Here is an 18,856-nt window from a genome sequence, read left to right on the forward strand (position 1 = left end):
GGACGTTTGACGGCGTTGGCTTTCCCTTAACAAGCCAGCTAATATCCCGGGGCCTTGGCTCCTCGATGTACTCTCTCTACTCTCTTTCTCCCTCGAGTCGCTCACCTTCCGCGCGACGGACACCGTCGAGAATCACCAAAGCTTGAAAACCGAACAAACTCAGTTAGAGAACTCGGTGTGAGAACCAACCGAGGACAGAAACGCCAAAACTCGCCCTTGTCGTCTACCGATTCCCTTGTACATCTTCTTCGATGTAGCCTCGCGTCGGTCTCTAGCATTATTAATCACCATGTTTCGAGTAATGATACCATACTCGTTTGTATTGCGCAACGAATCGCGATTAGATAACAGGCAAACGTATCTAAGTCGTTTAGGAACTAAGGGCAGGTTATATACAAGCCATATATTATACCAAAAGATCTATAGTATTAATTATATGATATTTTGGTCGCGAAATCTTTGAGCAGTGTATAATAACGTCAAGGAAGTGTTTCGTGTAATTTGATATAAAAAATTTATTTCTACAAATTATAAAACAACACACAAATATTTGTAGCAACTGCCTTAGCAGGGAACCTTACAAGGATATAGTTGTCTTTGTTTGTGCATTTACCTAAGTAGAGTCACGACTTATCGGTCATTTTATAAGACTCCTGTTGATCGCAACGCGTACATTATTGTCTATCTAGTGTCTATGTGAATACTGCAAAAGAGGTGAGTTGAAGTAAAACTTCGTGATTACTCCATAGATTTAAAATCTCGAGCGGAATCATGGATGGAAATGTCATATCAGGCACGGTAATGTTTAACACAGTTGTTTTAAACATTTGGTGAATACTCAGCTTCTAAACGTAGTCTGCGTTGTAACGCCGTTGGGGAAATTTTGACTTCTCTGTAATAAAAATACAATTACCGAATTACAACTACTGAAATTGATATCGTGTCTTTATAAACGGAATACCCACACGTTTCTTTTTCAAATCAGCTAATAAAAGACTCGCCGTTGCGTGAAAGTCAGTAGGGCCAGATGCAGTTGCCGTATTAACGCCATTCTGATACTTTGGTTTCGGTAAAAGCCTAAGATATACAAATTTATGTCATATGTTCCTTCCATATAATCGTACAGTCTTATGTACTTACGGATGTATTATTGGCGATAGTAACTTCTTATCGATAGAAGAAGGGTCTATGGGACCAGTCCACCAACTGACGAGACTACCTACGACGATTACAATTATCGTGCCTAATCCGGTGAACCAATGGTAGGATAATCGATAAAGCGGAAATATATCATCTTCGCTGAAATAATCCAATGTATAAATATCATAGCGGTACATATAAGTTTTGAATAGCAATGAATTAACTCTTAACGGCCACATAAAATTGAATTCATTATGAGGGTCTTGATAATTACAATCAAGTCTAAGGTCGACTTACTCAGGATGCTCAAACTGCTTCAGGAAACTTTCAGAGACATTCGCTGGGCAATGAGAAAGGGGCACCGGAAGTTTCTTAGAAACTAGTAGCCCAGCACCGATAGACCAATTTGCACCTAAACTTGCCCAGCCAGCGACCGCAAATCCTACAATGGCACCCACAAATGCACCCTGACCAACAGAAAGAGATGGATTAAAATTGGTCCATCAAAATAAGTGTTAACATTTACAGGGAGAAAACTAAGAAAACTAATGTACCTTAGAGTTTGTCCATGGAAAGAGAATACCCAGTGTGAACACTCCAAAAGAAGTACCTGCAGCAATTGCTGCCAAACTTCCGGTAATCTGCATCGAGACGACGTAATAAAAAGCTGCTGAATATTTGATATCCAAATGGATCCATTTGAAAAGCTACTCACGACTAAAACTCCTCCCAACTTTTCAACCAAGAACAACAGTCCCAAAGCTATTGACCCAAGGAAAACAACTACAATCTTCACGAAAATGAAGGAACATCGGTCGCTCAGTTTCATACCAAAGCAACCTTTTACGAAGTCTTCCAAGACGACGACGGATGTTGAATTGAAACCCACGGAAAGTGTACTGAAACAGAATGAACCTACTGTCAAGTATACATACATAAATATATAATATTATGTTATGTTTACCTAAGAGCAGCTCCAAAAATCGCAGCGACAAAAAGGCCTGGCACTCCGTGCAAATGTCCTGCGACTTCCATAACATAAGCAGGCAATAACTGATCGTCGACAGTGATTTGGCCAAGGGCTCTAGGGTCGCACTTCGGTGGCGACCACCAAGCTAGAAGGATAAGGCCGCACCAGCAGCACAACGAAATGAACAACATAATACTGATCGTGAATATCGCTAATGCTCTGAAATCACACAGATTATTATTCGAAAACGATTAGCCGTGATCTTATTACGTCACTTGCAACTTAAAGACGAACGCCCATTAATTATCGAAGTATCGACTCACCGTTCAGTGAACCTGGTACGAAACGAATAAACGTATTAGCGTACTCACTTACAGTTTGGATGTTGCCAAATCTTTCAACGATCTGTATCGCTGTACCATGGTTTGATTCACAGCAATGTAAGCGGTGCTGTAGAGCCATGAACCAATTAACACTGTCCATACTGTGTGTCTCGTGTAAGGAGATGGGTCGAAGCTACATGAAAGGCAATACAATACTGAATATTTTCCAGAGTTAAACAAATAGTAACATTTCTCTATCAATCTTTGACTATGTTAAAAATAATAGAAAATGTAAATTGCTCTGGGATAAAAATAACTATGACATGCCTTTAGATAGTAGAATTTTTTATGGACTTAATTTGATTTTTAAATTACGGATCCTGACGAAATCGGAAAGTCTCCAAAATGCAGACGACCTTCGCCAACAGAACATAACTTACATTAAAAACCTCAAATACTCGTAAATGTTTCTTACTTCAGAAACTCGATTCTCTTGGTTGCTAATGCCTCCTTCCATATTTTTGCAGCGCCCAGCTGATAGGTGCCCAAAATGCAGACAGTTAGAACACCGGAAACCATGATTGCAACCTGCAGCGCATCCGTCCAAACTACCGCTTTGATGCCGCCCTGATAATCACATTCCCCAATCAAAAGATACCACGGGATGATCAAATTCGAATTGTGGATAATGACGTCACACGCAGTGAGTTATTATTTAACTTATATTAAATATATTACTAAGAATCGAAAGATACGTAAGCCATGGGCTGGAACAAAATATTAAAAATGTCTTGGACCTGAAGGGAGGCATATTGTAAGTGCTGGAATCGCATTCGTTAGGTTCAAAAAGGCGGCACAGCCATCGAGATCGTTGAGGGTACGGGAGCAGAGGGCCCCGACACCGATAATAAACGAATTTACAAAGAGTCACTCAGCCGCGATAAATTTTCATTAATTCGGAGGTACAACAAATTGCTTGGATAATTACAGGCGCGCGAGCATGCGATTAATCACTTCGGCGCTGGCTTTGTGATCTGCTACTACGGCAACGAGCACTCGACGTGCTCCACGCCATTGTTTCCGGCGGGCCATTGTCGAGCTTTCAGTTTCCGTCCATAAACATTTCCAGTAGCCGGGTCCGCGCGAGAGATTCTTCGCGGCATTGTCCACCGAAAATTGTTTCCTACGAGCTACCCGGCGTCCTCCGGCCCGAGGAACTCGAGCTATCCCAGGGAGAATTCGCCGAACGAGGGACCTTGGAAAATTAGCTCGCGTACACCTAACCTGTCGTTCGGCTCGAACCCTCTCCCCACTTTCCATACATTTCAGCGTTGATACGTCTTGTTAACTCCTTAAGCGCCGACAATGAATCCGCCTCGTCATCGTCGCTGAACACAACGACGTTCGTAATGATACGCGTTAAACGCTTAGCGGCTACGATGTTGTCTGTTCATCGCCGCGATTACCATACATTGTCCGTCAAAACTCTGGGATCATCCGTCTTGTTTTCTATGATACCACGTTAACCCAGCAAAGGTCTACATATACCTAGACGAGTCAAAAACTTGATTGTTTTCTTCGCACGTTCGATAAACTTCAAATTTTAGGAATATATCTTGAAAATTATGTTTCTAAAGTTATAAGTCCAGGTTACTTGATTGGGAGATAAAGCTACAGGAACGCACGCTTCGATAACAGATTCTGCAAATATTAGAATCGACAGGAATTCGGATACAAACTGCAAGAAAGAGAACGCACAACGAATTGACTTTTCGTTAGTATCTGTTTTAAAACTATTTAAAAACGAAATGGTACACCCTGTACGAATTTCGACGAGAACGGATGATGCAAGACTTTATGCAGCAGCATACATATGTATATCGTCTTCTAAATATTAAACGCTTTAATTAGATGCGGACGAGAATGTCCGGCTAGCGGTCGGGAACGACTTCAAATTGCTGTTAATATATATGTAACGCGAGTTATTGAGTTTCGGGCGAACAATGTACGTAATGTAAACCCACTATGTAAACCCAATTAAGCTGTCGAAGCAAACGAAACGCGACTGTGCCGCCGTAAATAGCGCGTCGTAAAGCAAAATAACGTGCAAGTCCGGACGAACGAAGAAACAACATTTCGAAGGGTAATCGTTCCCTTTTAATTATATTTTATTATTCGACCGTAAACTTACCAGAACGGTGTAGAACACGCACACGGCACACACAATGATGCCGATCAAATGTACATTGATGCCGCTCACTGTAATCAATCATAAAGATTTTAATAGTGCTCGGTTAATGCTCCACTACGAGTAATATGGCTACGTAATACCTTGATTCAACGCTAACGCTGGAACGTAAACCACGATCGATTGATAGAGGACCTGAAATTGGTTTGTTACTACAATGGATGGATCGTGAAAATATTTTGGTCATCCTGAATGTTTCTGCGGTTTTTGTGGTATCTGAACTTGATGCAACATATTTTCACTATTACACAAACTTGGTTGGCACTGTTATATCTCGTTACGCTAGCCGCGATTCGAATTTGCTTTTAGCGAAATAAAGAATAGCCGATCTTGTAGCGCTTTGTGAGTTTAAACTTGATCATCGAGTAATATGACTATTGCAACAATTTGATAAGTTCAGGCATGGAAACTTGAACCTCGAAGATGCTCCATGTAGTGGGCGGTCTACAAATTCGATGAACGATGTCCTGAAGGAATTAGTGGAAGCAAATCCCAAAAGGACCTGCGCAAATTTAACCCAAGAGCTTAATGTTTCACCTAATGCTGTGTGGAATCGCTTACTTGCAACGGGGAAAACAAAAGCTGCAAATGCAACATTCAGAAGACAGAACAATGACCTCGCAGAGATGATTGCAGCTAGGTATCAAAACTACAGAAACTTTCAAGATGGTTCGATAGTTATCGTCATTATTCAGTATCTAGAAGCCAGGAAAAGCTATTGAATTATATACAGTACGTAACGAAAGAAACTAAACACTGCATGACAACGTTGCAGATACATAAGTAAGATCCATGTAAGAAAACATTGAATTTCAATGATCCGTGTAACGCATAGTCATGGTAGAATGTACGCCTGGAGAAAACGCGACGAGTATCTATCGTGTAAGTGTGCCAAACCGATATTAAAATCGTCAGAGCAAAGTGTTACGGTCTGGCGATGCATTTCGTCGTTCGGAATAACTAGGGCAAATCGTTATCCTATCTGGAAAAATAAACTCTGCTGTTCGTCTAAACTTATCGAAGAAAGTTACTATTCCAGAAGGAAAACATTTTGTATGAGATTTTATCTTCCAACAAGATAGCGTCCCCATTCATAAGCCAACAATTGTAATATATTACTTAAATGACTGAGATTGCTATCACAAAGTTAAATTAAGGCATTGTAGAAAGTATACCCTTTCTTTGCCTAATCGACTTCTGCGAGTATCTGTTATTCAGTTTGGTCGATGATTAATTGAAATATTCGTTGTTTAAAACCGGAGGATTTATTTACTTTTGTTACGTACTATATATTCAAAGTTAAGCCTTTTTAAGTGTTTCGATAAGCCGCGTTGATTAAAGTTTCGTGTTTCTGTCGCGTAACGTAGCGTGACATGACTTCATTGTAAACGAGTTCCCCAGAAATTAAAGTCAATGATGAATTACTTTTCCCGAAGTTTCTAATGTATTTACCGCGTATATCCCGTCGTGAACTTAGTGTTACACGAAATCCAGATAAGCCCACGCCGTATTTAAAGTTCGTTGACACGCTTATAGTGCTTACCACATCAATAACGAAGATCAGCGATATAAGGATCCGTACGCCACGATTGAACCTTATCTCTAAATACTAAAACAGAATTATGAAAATAGAGTACTGAATGGTGGTTCGGTTTCGTGTTACCAGAACTTTTCACTTTTATGCTCAACGTAAGTCACGCGTTGTATGGCTTTCGCATTAAGCAAACTATACCTCGTAAACAGAATTAAGTCCCAGCGTGACGAAAACAGGAGCGTAGATAGTGGCCACCACTAGTCCCGAGAAAAATATGGAAATAATGGTGATCCAATATTGAGTCCCATAATTGTATATTTCAGCCGGTGTTCCAAGAATCGTTACGCCAGATATGAAACTACGTCATTCACGAAAATTATGAGTATATTTAACTTTAGAGTGTCCACTTAACGAGGTCTTCTCTAGCCTTTAAGAACTCAGAAAACTGGGTTCTTTTAGTTTCAAAGATCGAAGGTTGTCATCGTAAATAGCGAGAAAAATCCAGAACCGTGGAAGAATTTGTACCGATTTAATTCATCGACGATTACAAAGATCTGACTTATGAATACCTGGCGACGAGAGAAGCGGACACAGGGAAGAGACTCATGCTCGTTCCACCGAGGAGATAATCTTCCGTGCTCGACTTCTGCGCTTTTCTGTAATGCCATAATCCTGCGGCGGCTGACACGGCGAGCATCAGCCCGAACACCAGCCAATCTGCCCAATGAAAGTATCCTCTCTCCGGCATTTCCTCCATTCTGACTCCGAGAAACTGGAAGCGAGCGAAAACTTGATTTACGAAGCCAGATTTGCTTGATAACACCGATAATAGCGGTAATGGAAGTCAAGTAACACGGATGAAAGCTTAATGGCTCTCGCGATGATACGCATAATGGATCTTCAACGAGTACTTAGCTGTTACTGTTATTACTGAGCATACGAGGGCGGAAAAATGTGTCTGTCGAAATAAATCTGAACATAGTCTTTGCTAAAACTGAACTGAATCGTTGCAAAGGCAAATAATATTACCGATATCTACATATTTGTTATTTCAAACATACAGCTGTGCTTTATGAAGCTATTTAAAATGATCAAGATTCTAAAAATGTATAAACTGAACAATGGCAATTGTTGTGCGCAATAAATCGTAACATGACTACTGTTTGTTGATCAAGAGAACAAACTATAAATTTTCTCAGTTCATAGTACGTGTCTGCACACCTAATACATATACACATCTAATTGGTACTTGACACTCGACCTTAATGCGGTTCGCAGCTGTTAGTATTCCAATACAGCTTGTTAACTTGATAAATGTTAACACTTTCTGAGGATAACACAACAAAAAGCTATTGAGTTTTCCTATCGCTCCAATATACAAAGAAAAAAAGATTATGCGAGTATATAATTGATACTCTCCAACAATCAGTTTAAATAAATTGTAAACTATTAATACCAAGATATTTTAAATACAGTGCTACAAAAACTGTATATAAAACTATTCATATAAAACAATAATTGTAATCTTTGCTTAATAAAGCCTTCATAGAACTTGGAAGAAATGCTGAGCAAAAGTTGTAAAATTAAATAAATGATTACGTGTGACGTCATTTACATTAGTACAATCTAATGTGTCACAGATGTCAGCACTATGCAGAAATCAATTACAACTTGACAAAGTAGAATAAACACCATACATGGAATAAGACAAATGGTCACGAGTTCAGTAGACCGTTCGAGTTGAACAAAGTGAAAGACGTAGAAGGATTTAATGAAAGACAATTCCAAGAATGCAAACAATAATTGCAACACGACCATAACACAGGAATCTCAAGAAAACACGACACGTCAGCGTCGTAAGTTTTTTTTATACTTCTCCTTGTCCTGGAAATAGAATTTCAATTATTCGGCAACATTCCTTTGTCCGACGATGACATCACTGCACGTCAAAATTCACAAATACATTACGCAAGAAATTTTATCGAATTTGAAAATATTTTTGACAAACATGTTTCATATAAGTCTTTTCTAATTATCTATGGTAATACGTCAAAATTAGGTTTTCTTTCACAAATCTCCTAAAATTCTTTACACGATATTTTGTTTCCCAATAATTTCCATTGACCTTCGCAAAAATATCAATCACAAATTTAATCAATCATTTATGATTTTCAAATACAGTCAAAATTCTATTACAAAAGTATTATTTTTTACGTGGATAGAGAATTTTTTAAAATAAAATACTTTGTATAAAATCTTAGTCTGTTATTGCATTATTATAGTAAAAGATATAAACAAAAGCCTATACAAAGAACATGGTGATACCGTTATTCACTGGCATACTTTTTAAGTATGTTTCGTTATACTCTTTCATTGTTTATTTACATATAGCTTCATGTAGCACAATTTATGAACAAAAAAAAACACAAATGATTGTTAAATGATATTACCAACTGATAATCAGTAAAATAATTAGGATAATAAATACCGACCGCTGATAAATACTTACTGTTCAGTTTTATAAATAGGATTCTTTATATTTAGTAACGATGAGTGGCCCACTGCTAGTCGCGTTTTGCATCAAAATTTTTGTCTTCTCTGCACGATCACCATATAAGAATATCACGACTACGATTGTTAATTGTTAATTGTTTTTCTAAAATCACTCTAATCTTGATCGACGATCGGTAAGAGAATAGAAACAAGGTACATATATACTTTCTTCAATTAGATATACTCTACGACATCACTGTTCCTTTTGCTTCTCTTTATTTCCTCTCTAACAGTCACCTTCCTCGCAGTTCGTAGTTTCAACAGATACTGTCCGGAAAGCAGTTCACTTCTAGAAAGTGATTCGTTTATAATGCTCTTGGTTGTTTTCAGTAAAAATGTTCTACTTTTTCTGTATAGTAGTACATACGCAGACTGTTCTTTTATTCACTTATTAATTAATGAAAAACTATATTGCTATTATTTGCATGTACTTATATTACGAATCTTATATTGATACATATTAAATAAAGTAACTAATTATAATTTTATTATTAGCATTATTTCACGCATGCTTTTTATTATTAGAACTGAATTAGCAAACAATATAAAATCACTGTGATGGCAAAGCGTATTCGTAGAATACGAAGGAAATAATTAATTTTTAATGAATCCTAAAAGAATATTGAAACGACCATAAATAATGATTTATGAACATAGGAATAGAATTTAAATAATTCCATTTAACGACACAATATTATTCAATCGTCGCAATACTCAGCACCTGTATATTTGAAAAGTTTTAAAATTAATACTTATCAAGTGGTATTCTTTTTATCACATAAGAATTTATTGAAACAATTAATTTGAAACAATCGTTAAAACCGCCACTGGTCCTTTTGTGTGTTCACGTCTCGATTCACAATACGATATAAAATTTCGAATATATCGATTAAACTATCGAACGCGATCTTGGCTTACACGCAGGATGACACGGAACGTGGACGTCGAATATGGCAATCGTAAAAAGGAGATACATAATCGCTGTAAACGTTCTTACCGTCGAATACAACACGGTGACCGTGCACGATCAGAATATTTTTAAAACATTTTAACGGCACAAACGAATAAACATAGTCGAACAAAGAGTCAATAAAAGTCGCGAACAACTGTCTACCATGACCAGTAACGGACTGTCGTGAAGTTCGAGGCTCGACACCGAGCTAACCGGTTTGCTCGATCTGACTAATTGTAAGCGTAGCTCCAGTTCGATTCAAACACTCAGCAAAATTTAAACGACAGTTTAGTCAATCAATCGTTACGCAAATTTTTAATTTCACGCAACTAGGACACACATTCCTCTTGGAGAAATTTACCTGGAAACGAATTAAAGTAGCAAGCAATCGAAAAAAAACATTCATTATTGGTTGAAGTATAGAACCTCCGGATGCGCCAATTAAATCGGAATAACAGTACTAACGGTTGCCTGCGTGGTTTCGAACATTAATGAAACGGTGTTGGGTAAACACGCAATTGGATCATTAAATTGCTTCTACCATTTCAAATTGAAATGATAACCTCACTAACGCTAGCCACGGACGACAAACATGATCTCTCCCTCCCTTTACGTGAGTACGAGTTTATACGCCATGTTAGTCCTGATTTTGTTTTGTTTTTAACATTAGCACGTATAATGTGTTCATGTCATTCGACCGAGCATTTCGTTTAATTAACGGTAGAGGATAATTTAATATATTTCGGGATTTGGAATAAATTTGATTATTAATAATAACTTGGGATATATTAATAAAAAATTTGAATGTAATATTTACAACAAATTATTTTATCGTTAATTATAGAGAATTACAAACATTCGTAAAGCAACGGTATACAATTAACTTTTGTTTAGCGTGTACGATTTAAAAAACCGAATCTAGTAAAAATTTATAACATCGTACAGTAAATACAACGTTGTTAAACTTAAAACTATTGTCGTTAAACACAAAAGGTTCGATTTATTCGTTTATGATCGATCGTAATATCAATTAAGGTACACGCATTAGTTGAAACTCGCTGCGTTGCGTGTGTATTGTAACCTTTGTTCTTCAGATCAAAACAACGTCTCTTTCTCGTTGAAATGAAAGGGATGTTGTATTTGAAATCTAAACATTTGTCTTTTCAATCACAATATGTGAAACTTTCGAAAAGTTGGGATGTTCGAATGTAATAATTTTAAATAGTTTTGACAGTCGAGAAAATTACGTTACTTTCTCAACTTTGCTTATTTTAGGCAAAATACTGCAATCTTAACATAGAGTGATGACATTACATTATATATGAAATTAATGTACTATATATAACACAATCCAAACTTAATTTTTTATAATTCAAGAAATTTGTGATGTCCAGGAAGTTCAAAATGTTGCATAATTTTGTGTACAAAATTTGTAACGTTTATATAAAAAGTTTATAATTATCACCACACCTTAGTGGGATGAATAATATATGAAAACTTGCGAGTATCATAATCATTTTCATTAGTATTAACACCAGTATATCTGTGATGGTAAATATCATTATTAATTTATCTAATTAGACATAGAATGTAAATTTTGTCTTGTCCTATATTTAAATTACACGGAAGTGAATATGAAATATAAAAGAAAAATTTAATTTAATCTTACATTTATTTCTTGAATTCATAATTAGTTCAGATGTATGTAAGTACATACATGACTGTTGTGTTTGTGAAAAAACATATATAAACATTTATAACATATTACGCATGGGACCCTGGAAAATTGTTTCTTGCCAAATTTGATTTGTAATGATTTTCTTTGTATACTTATGAGGTAATAGAATAGCTTATATATTTTATGGATATTATTAAATCGGGGTTTCAAGATACAAATACGACGCTTGCAAAACAATAATATAATAACTGTGACATCATGTAATAATTATTTACTTACTATTTGTACATACTCACATCACGTGTTCATTTTTCTATTTCGTTTTACATAGTAATACCTACACTCATTAATACAAACATACCCCATGCGGGTATAACATAATATGTATACATATACATATATTATGTTATACATATATATGTATATATATAAATTGTTTTAATTACCTTGTTCCACGAAGAATTATAAGTACTATTAATTTTTGTAATAGATAGAAAATGTATCACTAATATAGAGTAGTTAACGAAATGAACATCTGTTTGAGTAATGATCTTTAAATGATGTTTTAGTCAGTCTTTCAAAAAATATTGTTTCATATGGACCTGCAATGACACAATTTATAAAGTGCAGAAATAATTATATGTGAAATCCATTTACTCTTTGTGAAACAAAACAAAAATTGTATATTTAATATTTCACATATTTTTGAAGTTTGTGGAATACGAAAATCGTGTTCTAATCACAGTTTTTGATGGCTTGCTTCTCCAAATAGCCATAAACAGGCTCTGTCGATCATATATGCAAGGATAAAGTCAGCTACTAGTATTTGAAGTAAAAGAGTACGGAACTATAAAGAGAAGATATTATTAGAATGTGCGAGATTTATATAAGCATTCAATAAACAATTTATGTCTATAGTCACTTACTTCGCTTGGAAATTCCACAATTTCGAATTGTGTTGCTAAAACAGGTGAAAAGCCACATAGTCCTAGTATAACAGCTGCACTGCCTATAAGGCTGTATAGTAAAGGTTTATTTTGTATTAAACTCTCCATGTATGGTTGACCCTTCTCAAACAAATTACATCAAATTAAAACCAAATATACATAGTTTTTGTTAATATAAATTATTTAGTTTGATGATTTACCCGATAATTAACAACAAAAGTAGAAACTTGAAGTGCCATAGTAATAATATAAACTGTGCTGTTTATCAAATTCGCTTCAAAAGGTTTATTTTCATCATTAACATCTGTATGTAAGGCCGTATTTTGATTGACTGAATTATTTGAAGCTAATATAGCTGTCAAATTCTCACTCCTTATTAAATCCAATAAAAATTAGTATACATTTTATCGAAATAACTAATTTATTTAGTCCGCATTTCGTTTCTTACCTTGGAGATAATATAGTTGCTTCCCTTACCAAATACATGAGAGAGACAAATTGCAAACCGAATTGGAGCAATACAGTGGCTATAGTGTACAGATTAAAAATGTTTGGAAGAGGTCTTTGTTTAGACAATGTTTTCAACGGTTTTGATCTTGATATAAATAAAAAGCAAGTAGACAAAAGAACACCCTGTAATGTAGCTTGCACGTCGCTGAACTTTATCTTATCTAAATATAGAACGGATTGACTATATGCAAGCCCCAATGCATTAATTGCCAAAATTTTAAACATTTGTAAAGTCGTGACTAAAGTGCACCGTCCTTGCTTGATAACATGGCATACTATAATGAAACAAAGAGGTAATCATGGTAAATGTCATTAAATTGCATTTTGTGCATGATGTCACAGTTTTACTCACTGCACTGAATCGACGACATTTTGCTAGTGAAAGGTGCAGCAATTGAAGCATCCCCAAGTTTAACAATAACAGATTGTTCTTGTTTTTCTAATTCTTTCAATATCTTCTGAATTCTTACTTTAGTATTACCGGATACTCTCAAATTTAATCTCGGATCATTAGATATTACCGAATTTGAGAGTAAGGTCTCGTTTTTTGCGTTATCTTGTGTATCTGCATATGTTCTTTCAGGCGGACTAGAAAGGATTGCGACTCCTAACAAAATCAACTAATTAGTACGTGTAAATTCCTACATGTGTAAATAAGTTACAAATCTCAGTAATCGACTAACCCACTTGAGCATGTTTCAAAGCACCAACGTCATTAGTACCATCTCCGCACATTAAAGTTGTGTATCCTAAGTTTTGTAACGAAATAATTATAAATTCTTTTTGTTTCGGTTCACACCTTGCAAAAATTACAATGTGTGGTAGTAATTTACGGAGAAGTTCTCGATCATTATCTTTTAAATATGTTAAACCCTGTAAATGGTACGTTAAAAAAGCGGCATACATTTAAATTGAATTCATCAGCGTTACACTTTAGGTCTTATTAAATTACCTCTCCTGTTATACAAAGAGCGCATTCCCGCCAAATTTCATTACCTCGTTCAACATTTTTCATACTTAAAGGCAAATTTATCTTTCTATCTACGCTTTCCCATATCCACTCCCCAGCATAAGCAGTCAATATAAATATGACTGGTTTTTTCGTAAAGTGTAACTCGCAACTGACGTGACAAGCCGTTAAAGGATTATCGCCAGTAATCATAACAACCTATAAAGATAATTCTGTTAATTGTATGAATAATTTAGGAAAAATAGCTAAGTAATTATATAATTACCGAATGCGAGGCATTCACGATCTCTTTAATAACAGCTTTAGAATCAGGTTTAAGTGGACAACTTATAATTACAAATCCAGCAAAAATAAGATTTGTTTCTAATTTGTCTCGCGTTAATTCTCTAAGATCTTGAGACGTTAAAGGACCACGTAGTTTTCGATATCCTAAAGCTAATACTCTTGCTCCACGACGAGAAAGCGATAAATAGGTAGAGTCATAATTTTCTGGTACAGACGACAACTGAAGAAAACAAATAATATTTACGACTTATTATATCGGGAGACAAATTCAGGTTTACAGCCCACTATTCACCATGTTTTTAATAACTTCTGGTGCTCCTTTCACAGTAGTCATGTAATTAACTTCTGATGATCCAGGTATCGTAGATCCCGCTACGACCGCCATTCGTTTTAACGCAGAAGAAAAGTGATGTCTCTGTATTATTTTTAAGACAGGAGACTGTGCTTTTCCTGAGATCATAGAATCATCTAATACGAAAATAATATTAAAATTATTACAACGCTTCTAATTAATCGTTATAAATTATAAGAAGTGCGTACTTCTTGTGAGGGACCATTTAATAGCCCTCAATGTAGCTTTTTCAAGCGGATCTCCAACAATTCCGCCATCTAAATGTACAAGAGAATGGCACGTAGCAAGTACTTGAATACTCTCTAAAGGCGCATCAGAAATTTGCATAACGTCTGCATTTCCCCTTAAATGGTGAATTACTTTAATATAACTATCTGTGAATATTTCCTATTCTTTTAAAAATAATTATTTGATAATTACTCGATTCCTGCTATACCCTCAACGATCAAGCTGTCACTAGTTAAAGTACCAGTTTTATCGAAGCAACAAATTTCAACTTTTCCGGCAAACGGAATTCTGAAAGGTTCGGTGCAGAATACACCTATACAAGTGAAATACTTTTTATTATTCAGGCTAATGATGAGTAGAATGATATTCAGCATAATTAGCATGCAATACAACATAATTTACACGCAACTTTAAACGTTAATAACTTTTTAACAAAGCCTCAATCAAGAAATTGATATTCTTGATTTTCGTCTTATTTTGGTCTCTAGAATCTCCTATTAAAATTTTTCCCAGGGTGACCGAATACCCTGTATAATCTTTTCTTAAATATTTTGTTATAAAAATAAATGTTTTATTTTAAAAACATACATAAAAAAGTGACGTTTCAGCTGGGAACACGGGCTTTTTTCAAGTAAAAAGATCCTTAAAATGAGATTAATGATTAATAGAACAAAATAATATTTATACTGTAACGCAGAATTGGGCAAATTTTATTCTCGAATATCGAACATCGAATATCGAATAAAAGTATCTCCTTTAGCCGAAGCGTCGCCTGTATGTTTCAGAAGTAAATATTTGTTTTTATAACCACCGAATAACAACAATAAATATTCAATATATTTTATAAATACCTAGTTTCGCCAAAGCTAGTAAAGATGTATTCACTGCTAACGATAACTCGATAGGCAATTCTGGTGGGATAACAGAGGTTAGAATAAGTGTACATTCCAAAAATAATTTATATTTGTTTCGCGTAGGATCCTCGCTTCCTGCAAAAATGAATAATTTATTAATAATTTAAACGTATATATTTTTACATTCACATTATTACAGTTTATACCTTTAATCCATACATACGATGCTGCAGCAATTGCAAAAACCAATAGAAATAGGATAAAGCCAAATGTTTCCAAATTATTAGCTGTAACACGCTTAACTCCAAATAATATTGTTCTCAAAAGTTTACCCTGTGATGTTGAAAATCCAGTACGTAATACATAGGCTACACAACCATTATCAGTAGCTAAAATTTTAATGGTACACACATGTCAGTATAAATGCAAAAAAAGTGCTTCGAGGTATTTATTTAATATTGAAATAAATACCCTTAAGGCCAGATATATTTTTGCTAGGTGAAGAATGTTGCACGACTTTTGTACCTCCAAAGAGTACATGAAGTTTATCATTACCCTCTATATCCAATCGTCTATCATCAATGTCTTCTATTGGTTCTTTCATTTGTGGAACAGATTCTCCTGTACATTTGAAATCAAATTATGTAAAATGAGTTAATCGCATGTTGTCTTTTTATTCTTAATCAATCACCTGTTAGCATACTCTCATCAACCACACATGTTCCTCTTAATAGTAACATGTCGCATGGCACTAAATTATCATTTTGAGATCTTGTTATCGAGACAATATCACCAGGTACTAATTGATCAGTGAACATGGAACGCCATCGTCTATTTCTATAAACCTTTGACAAAAATAATTTTATAAAAATTATTATTGACAATCTGTGTTTCCTCTATCACATGTACCAACCATTATCATGTACGGTTTATTTCCCATTTTTCTGATCTCTGCCATGTTTCGAAGCTGTTGCTGTACAAGTGTACATTCAAACATAATCAGTAAAATAAGAGTAAATATACTGTAATACCAATATTTATCTAAGCACCATAGTGCAACACAAAATACTTGAAAAACAAAGAATGGTGCTATTGCTCGTTCTTTGAATAGTTCTTTAAATTCTGGTACCACCATATCCAATCTAAATAAAAGCAATTATATAGAACAAATTAAGTAAAATCTATACTTACAATACATAATTGCCACATCTATATAATAGAATGCTTACTTATTCTTGCCATATTTCTCCTCTGCAGCTGTAATTTCTTTTTCGTCTAAATACCCTTTCCACTCACAATAATGTTTAACAGAATGATTAGTTGGAAATTGAAGACCTACAAAGCACTTCCTATGGGGGTTCCAATGATACTTAGTCTTCTGGAATATAAACCAAGGTTCTTGCTGCTCAGAATGATGCAGTTTAACAAGTTCTGAACTTCCATTGTTGGGAGTAGGAACTACTTTTACTATTTTTGCTTTATAAGTATTTTTCTCCTGAAACGATTGCAACGTTTAAAATTTCTCTGCTGTACCGTAATAGTTCTTTTTAAATTATACAATTTAAACGTTCCCGCCAATTGATCATGTGACTGGGAACTAGCAGAAGGTAGGCCCGAATGGCTGCCACGTTAACGAAACATATTGAACGACATAATTTCTATGTGCAAGTCATTTAATTAATGCAATTATTATATTGCGATGAAGGAGTCAACTCACCGAGCTACAATTTAAAAAAGTATGTATGTGCACCGACCACTGGCAAGATAAACATATGAAAATCTGAAATAAGGCTATAGCCGCAATGCCTACTAGCCCCGCGTCATAATACTCGTCAATTCCATAAACAAAGATCCAGCAATAAATCCATAGAGCGTGTAACAGCACAGAGGGCAATATATAACCCGTGAATAGTAATTTTCGAGGATTATGAAGTGTGACTGTTCGCACGAGTTCGTCTATCTGCGATGAAACCGCCATGGTTATGATTACAATGCGCCGTAGCAGCGGCGTTATGGATTTAGTGCAAGAGATTCAGGTTCTTTTCACATGAAATCCACCGGCACAAACAGAGAATTCACTCAGCAAACAATCTACGTAACAACTATTGCACGGGAATGGTGCTTGGTATATGTTTACCCCTTTTACGCCTTTCTATGGTGCTCTATATGTATACTAATTTACGGTAATAGGACAAAAATGAATTTTATGCCGAATACTGTTACAGCACCTCGCGGCAATGACTTGAACTATTTCCTCATCTTGGTAATGTTCAATTCTTTTTTTAAATTATAAATTCAAATGTTGCATGTTTTGCGATTAAAGTAATTCCATAGTAACTTCTTGAGTATAGTCTAAAAATAATTCAGTGTAATATAAGGAAGTTCGATATTTTGCACCGACCTTTGGTATATAACCTAGTCATGATAAAAAGAGACGCGAACGGTGGTCGTAGTTCCGAGAAGGGCCGTGATTCCGGGAAAGCACGTGAACGGAAAATAAACGATAGGAAAGCTTGTCGAAGCCGGTTTCGCTGTTTTCGTCAGAGGAACCTCGTCAATCTATTTGTAATATGCTCATAATACATTATAACTTACATTATAAAGTATTTCGATCGATAGGGTTATGAGTCGCGTGATAGATCGAGATACTTCGCATAGTGATAGGGGGAAAGTGTGGTGATAATAAAGCATTTGTTAATTAAATTGTGGTCTTGAATCTTTTACAGTTGTAATTTCTACCTGAGGCACCCTCGAGCTCAGGTATCAACAATATTATTCAAGATTAGAGGCTTAATCTTTCTTTCGAGAGAACATCGAGTATTCGAGCCATTGAACGTTCCCCCACTCGCCGCCTAGTTCGCGATGTCGCTGCTAATGCGCGATGTCGTCATTCGTAACGTGAAAATTGGCGCGATCGGACGTGTTGGCGTTTTCCGGATAATAGGGTACGACGATATACATACGTTTTATCTATCGACATTTAATCGCTTCTCTTCTAATTACTACTTCTCTCTGTCACTCTCTAACGGTGCCTTCGTTTAATATTAATTCATTTTTACTACGAATTGAATCGGGATCGCGAAGAAAGTTGAATCGATTTCGCGAATTTTTTCCAACATCTAACCTGCATTGATGGTCATTACATTTCCATAAATACAAACATATACAATCTCGTACAACGTATTTCAAGTTCAGTCGTTGTTTAATTGTAATATAAGTATATTTACATTAATACATTCAATTAAAATTTGTATTTTATTTCTGTTATAGTTTCTGATTTTGAGGTCGCCACCGGTCATAGACGCCATGACA

At 35.5% G+C, this 18,856-nt stretch overlaps 2 protein-coding genes across 8 annotated transcripts; both read right to left on the reverse strand.

Annotated features, from left to right (window-relative positions):
- Window positions 1–490: 490 nt before the first annotated feature.
- On the reverse strand, window positions 491–9,911 carry LOC143340394 (sodium-coupled monocarboxylate transporter 1). Of its 7 annotated transcripts, none has more exons than XM_076762284.1 (16): window positions 9,521–9,910; window positions 8,725–9,057; window positions 6,785–6,987; window positions 6,414–6,573; window positions 6,225–6,290; window positions 4,765–4,816; window positions 4,625–4,692; window positions 2,909–3,060; window positions 2,486–2,626; window positions 2,105–2,329; window positions 1,856–2,039; window positions 1,695–1,781; window positions 1,438–1,607; window positions 1,141–1,299; window positions 966–1,077; window positions 491–892 (listed from the first exon to the last, which is right to left on the reverse strand). In XM_076762284.1, the coding sequence occupies exons 3-16, from the start codon at window positions 6,970–6,972 to the stop codon at window positions 839–841; spliced, it is 1,818 nt and encodes a 605-aa protein (XP_076618399.1). In that variant the 5' UTR covers window positions 6,973–6,987; window positions 8,725–9,057; window positions 9,521–9,910; the 3' UTR covers window positions 491–838. The 7 variants fall into 7 exon arrangements, with proteins under 7 accessions (XP_076618399.1, XP_076618398.1, XP_076618401.1 ...); XM_076762283.1 differs by having other exon boundaries at window positions 9,490–9,910; XM_076762286.1 differs by having other exon boundaries at window positions 9,766–9,909.
- A 1,732-nt stretch (window positions 9,912–11,643) lies between these two features.
- LOC143340282 (endoplasmic reticulum transmembrane helix translocase) lies at window positions 11,644–17,773 on the reverse strand. Its single transcript, XM_076762039.1, has 18 exons — window positions 17,262–17,773; window positions 16,774–17,039; window positions 16,458–16,686; window positions 16,236–16,389; window positions 16,016–16,165; window positions 15,751–15,933; window positions 15,542–15,679; window positions 14,883–15,003; window positions 14,651–14,805; window positions 14,403–14,578; window positions 14,091–14,330; window positions 13,808–14,023; window positions 13,539–13,728; window positions 13,208–13,462; window positions 12,794–13,130; window positions 12,546–12,717; window positions 12,325–12,465; window positions 11,644–12,245 (listed from the first exon to the last, which is right to left on the reverse strand). Exons 1-18 carry the CDS (start codon window positions 17,520–17,522, stop codon window positions 12,138–12,140), a joined length of 3,492 nt encoding a protein of 1,163 aa, XP_076618154.1. The 5' UTR covers window positions 17,523–17,773; the 3' UTR covers window positions 11,644–12,137.
- Between the last annotated feature and the right edge of the window lie 1,083 nt (window positions 17,774–18,856).

The sequence above is a fragment of the Colletes latitarsis genome, chromosome 3 (genome assembly GCF_051014445.1).
Source record: "Colletes latitarsis isolate SP2378_abdomen chromosome 3, iyColLati1, whole genome shotgun sequence".
Lineage (NCBI taxonomy): Eukaryota > Metazoa > Arthropoda > Insecta > Hymenoptera > Colletidae > Colletes > Colletes latitarsis.

Excerpts from the sequence above, each read along its gene's own strand:
- LOC143340394 (XM_076762288.1), bottom strand. The coding sequence starts at position 6,972 with ATGGAGGAAATGCCGGAGAGAGGATACTTTCATTGGGCAGATTGGCTG. Across the intron at positions 6,574-6,784 it reads TCCGCTTCTCTCGTCGCCAG|TTTCATATCTGGCGTAACGA; the intron begins GTATTCATAAGT and ends TGAATGACGTAG. Across the intron at positions 2,330-2,485 it reads GATTTGGCAACATCCAAACT|AGCATTAGCGATATTCACGA; the intron begins GTAAGTGAGTAC and ends GTGTGATTTCAG.
- LOC143340282 (XM_076762039.1), bottom strand. The coding sequence starts at position 17,522 with ATGGCGGTTTCATCGCAGATAGACGAACTCGTGCGAACAGTCACACTT. Across the intron at positions 13,463-13,538 it reads TTTGAAACATGCTCAAGTGG|GAGTCGCAATCCTTTCTAGT; the intron begins GTTAGTCGATTA and ends TGATTTTGTTAG. Across the intron at positions 12,246-12,324 it reads TTGTGGAATTTCCAAGCGAA|TTCCGTACTCTTTTACTTCA; the intron begins GTAAGTGACTAT and ends TTCTCTTTATAG.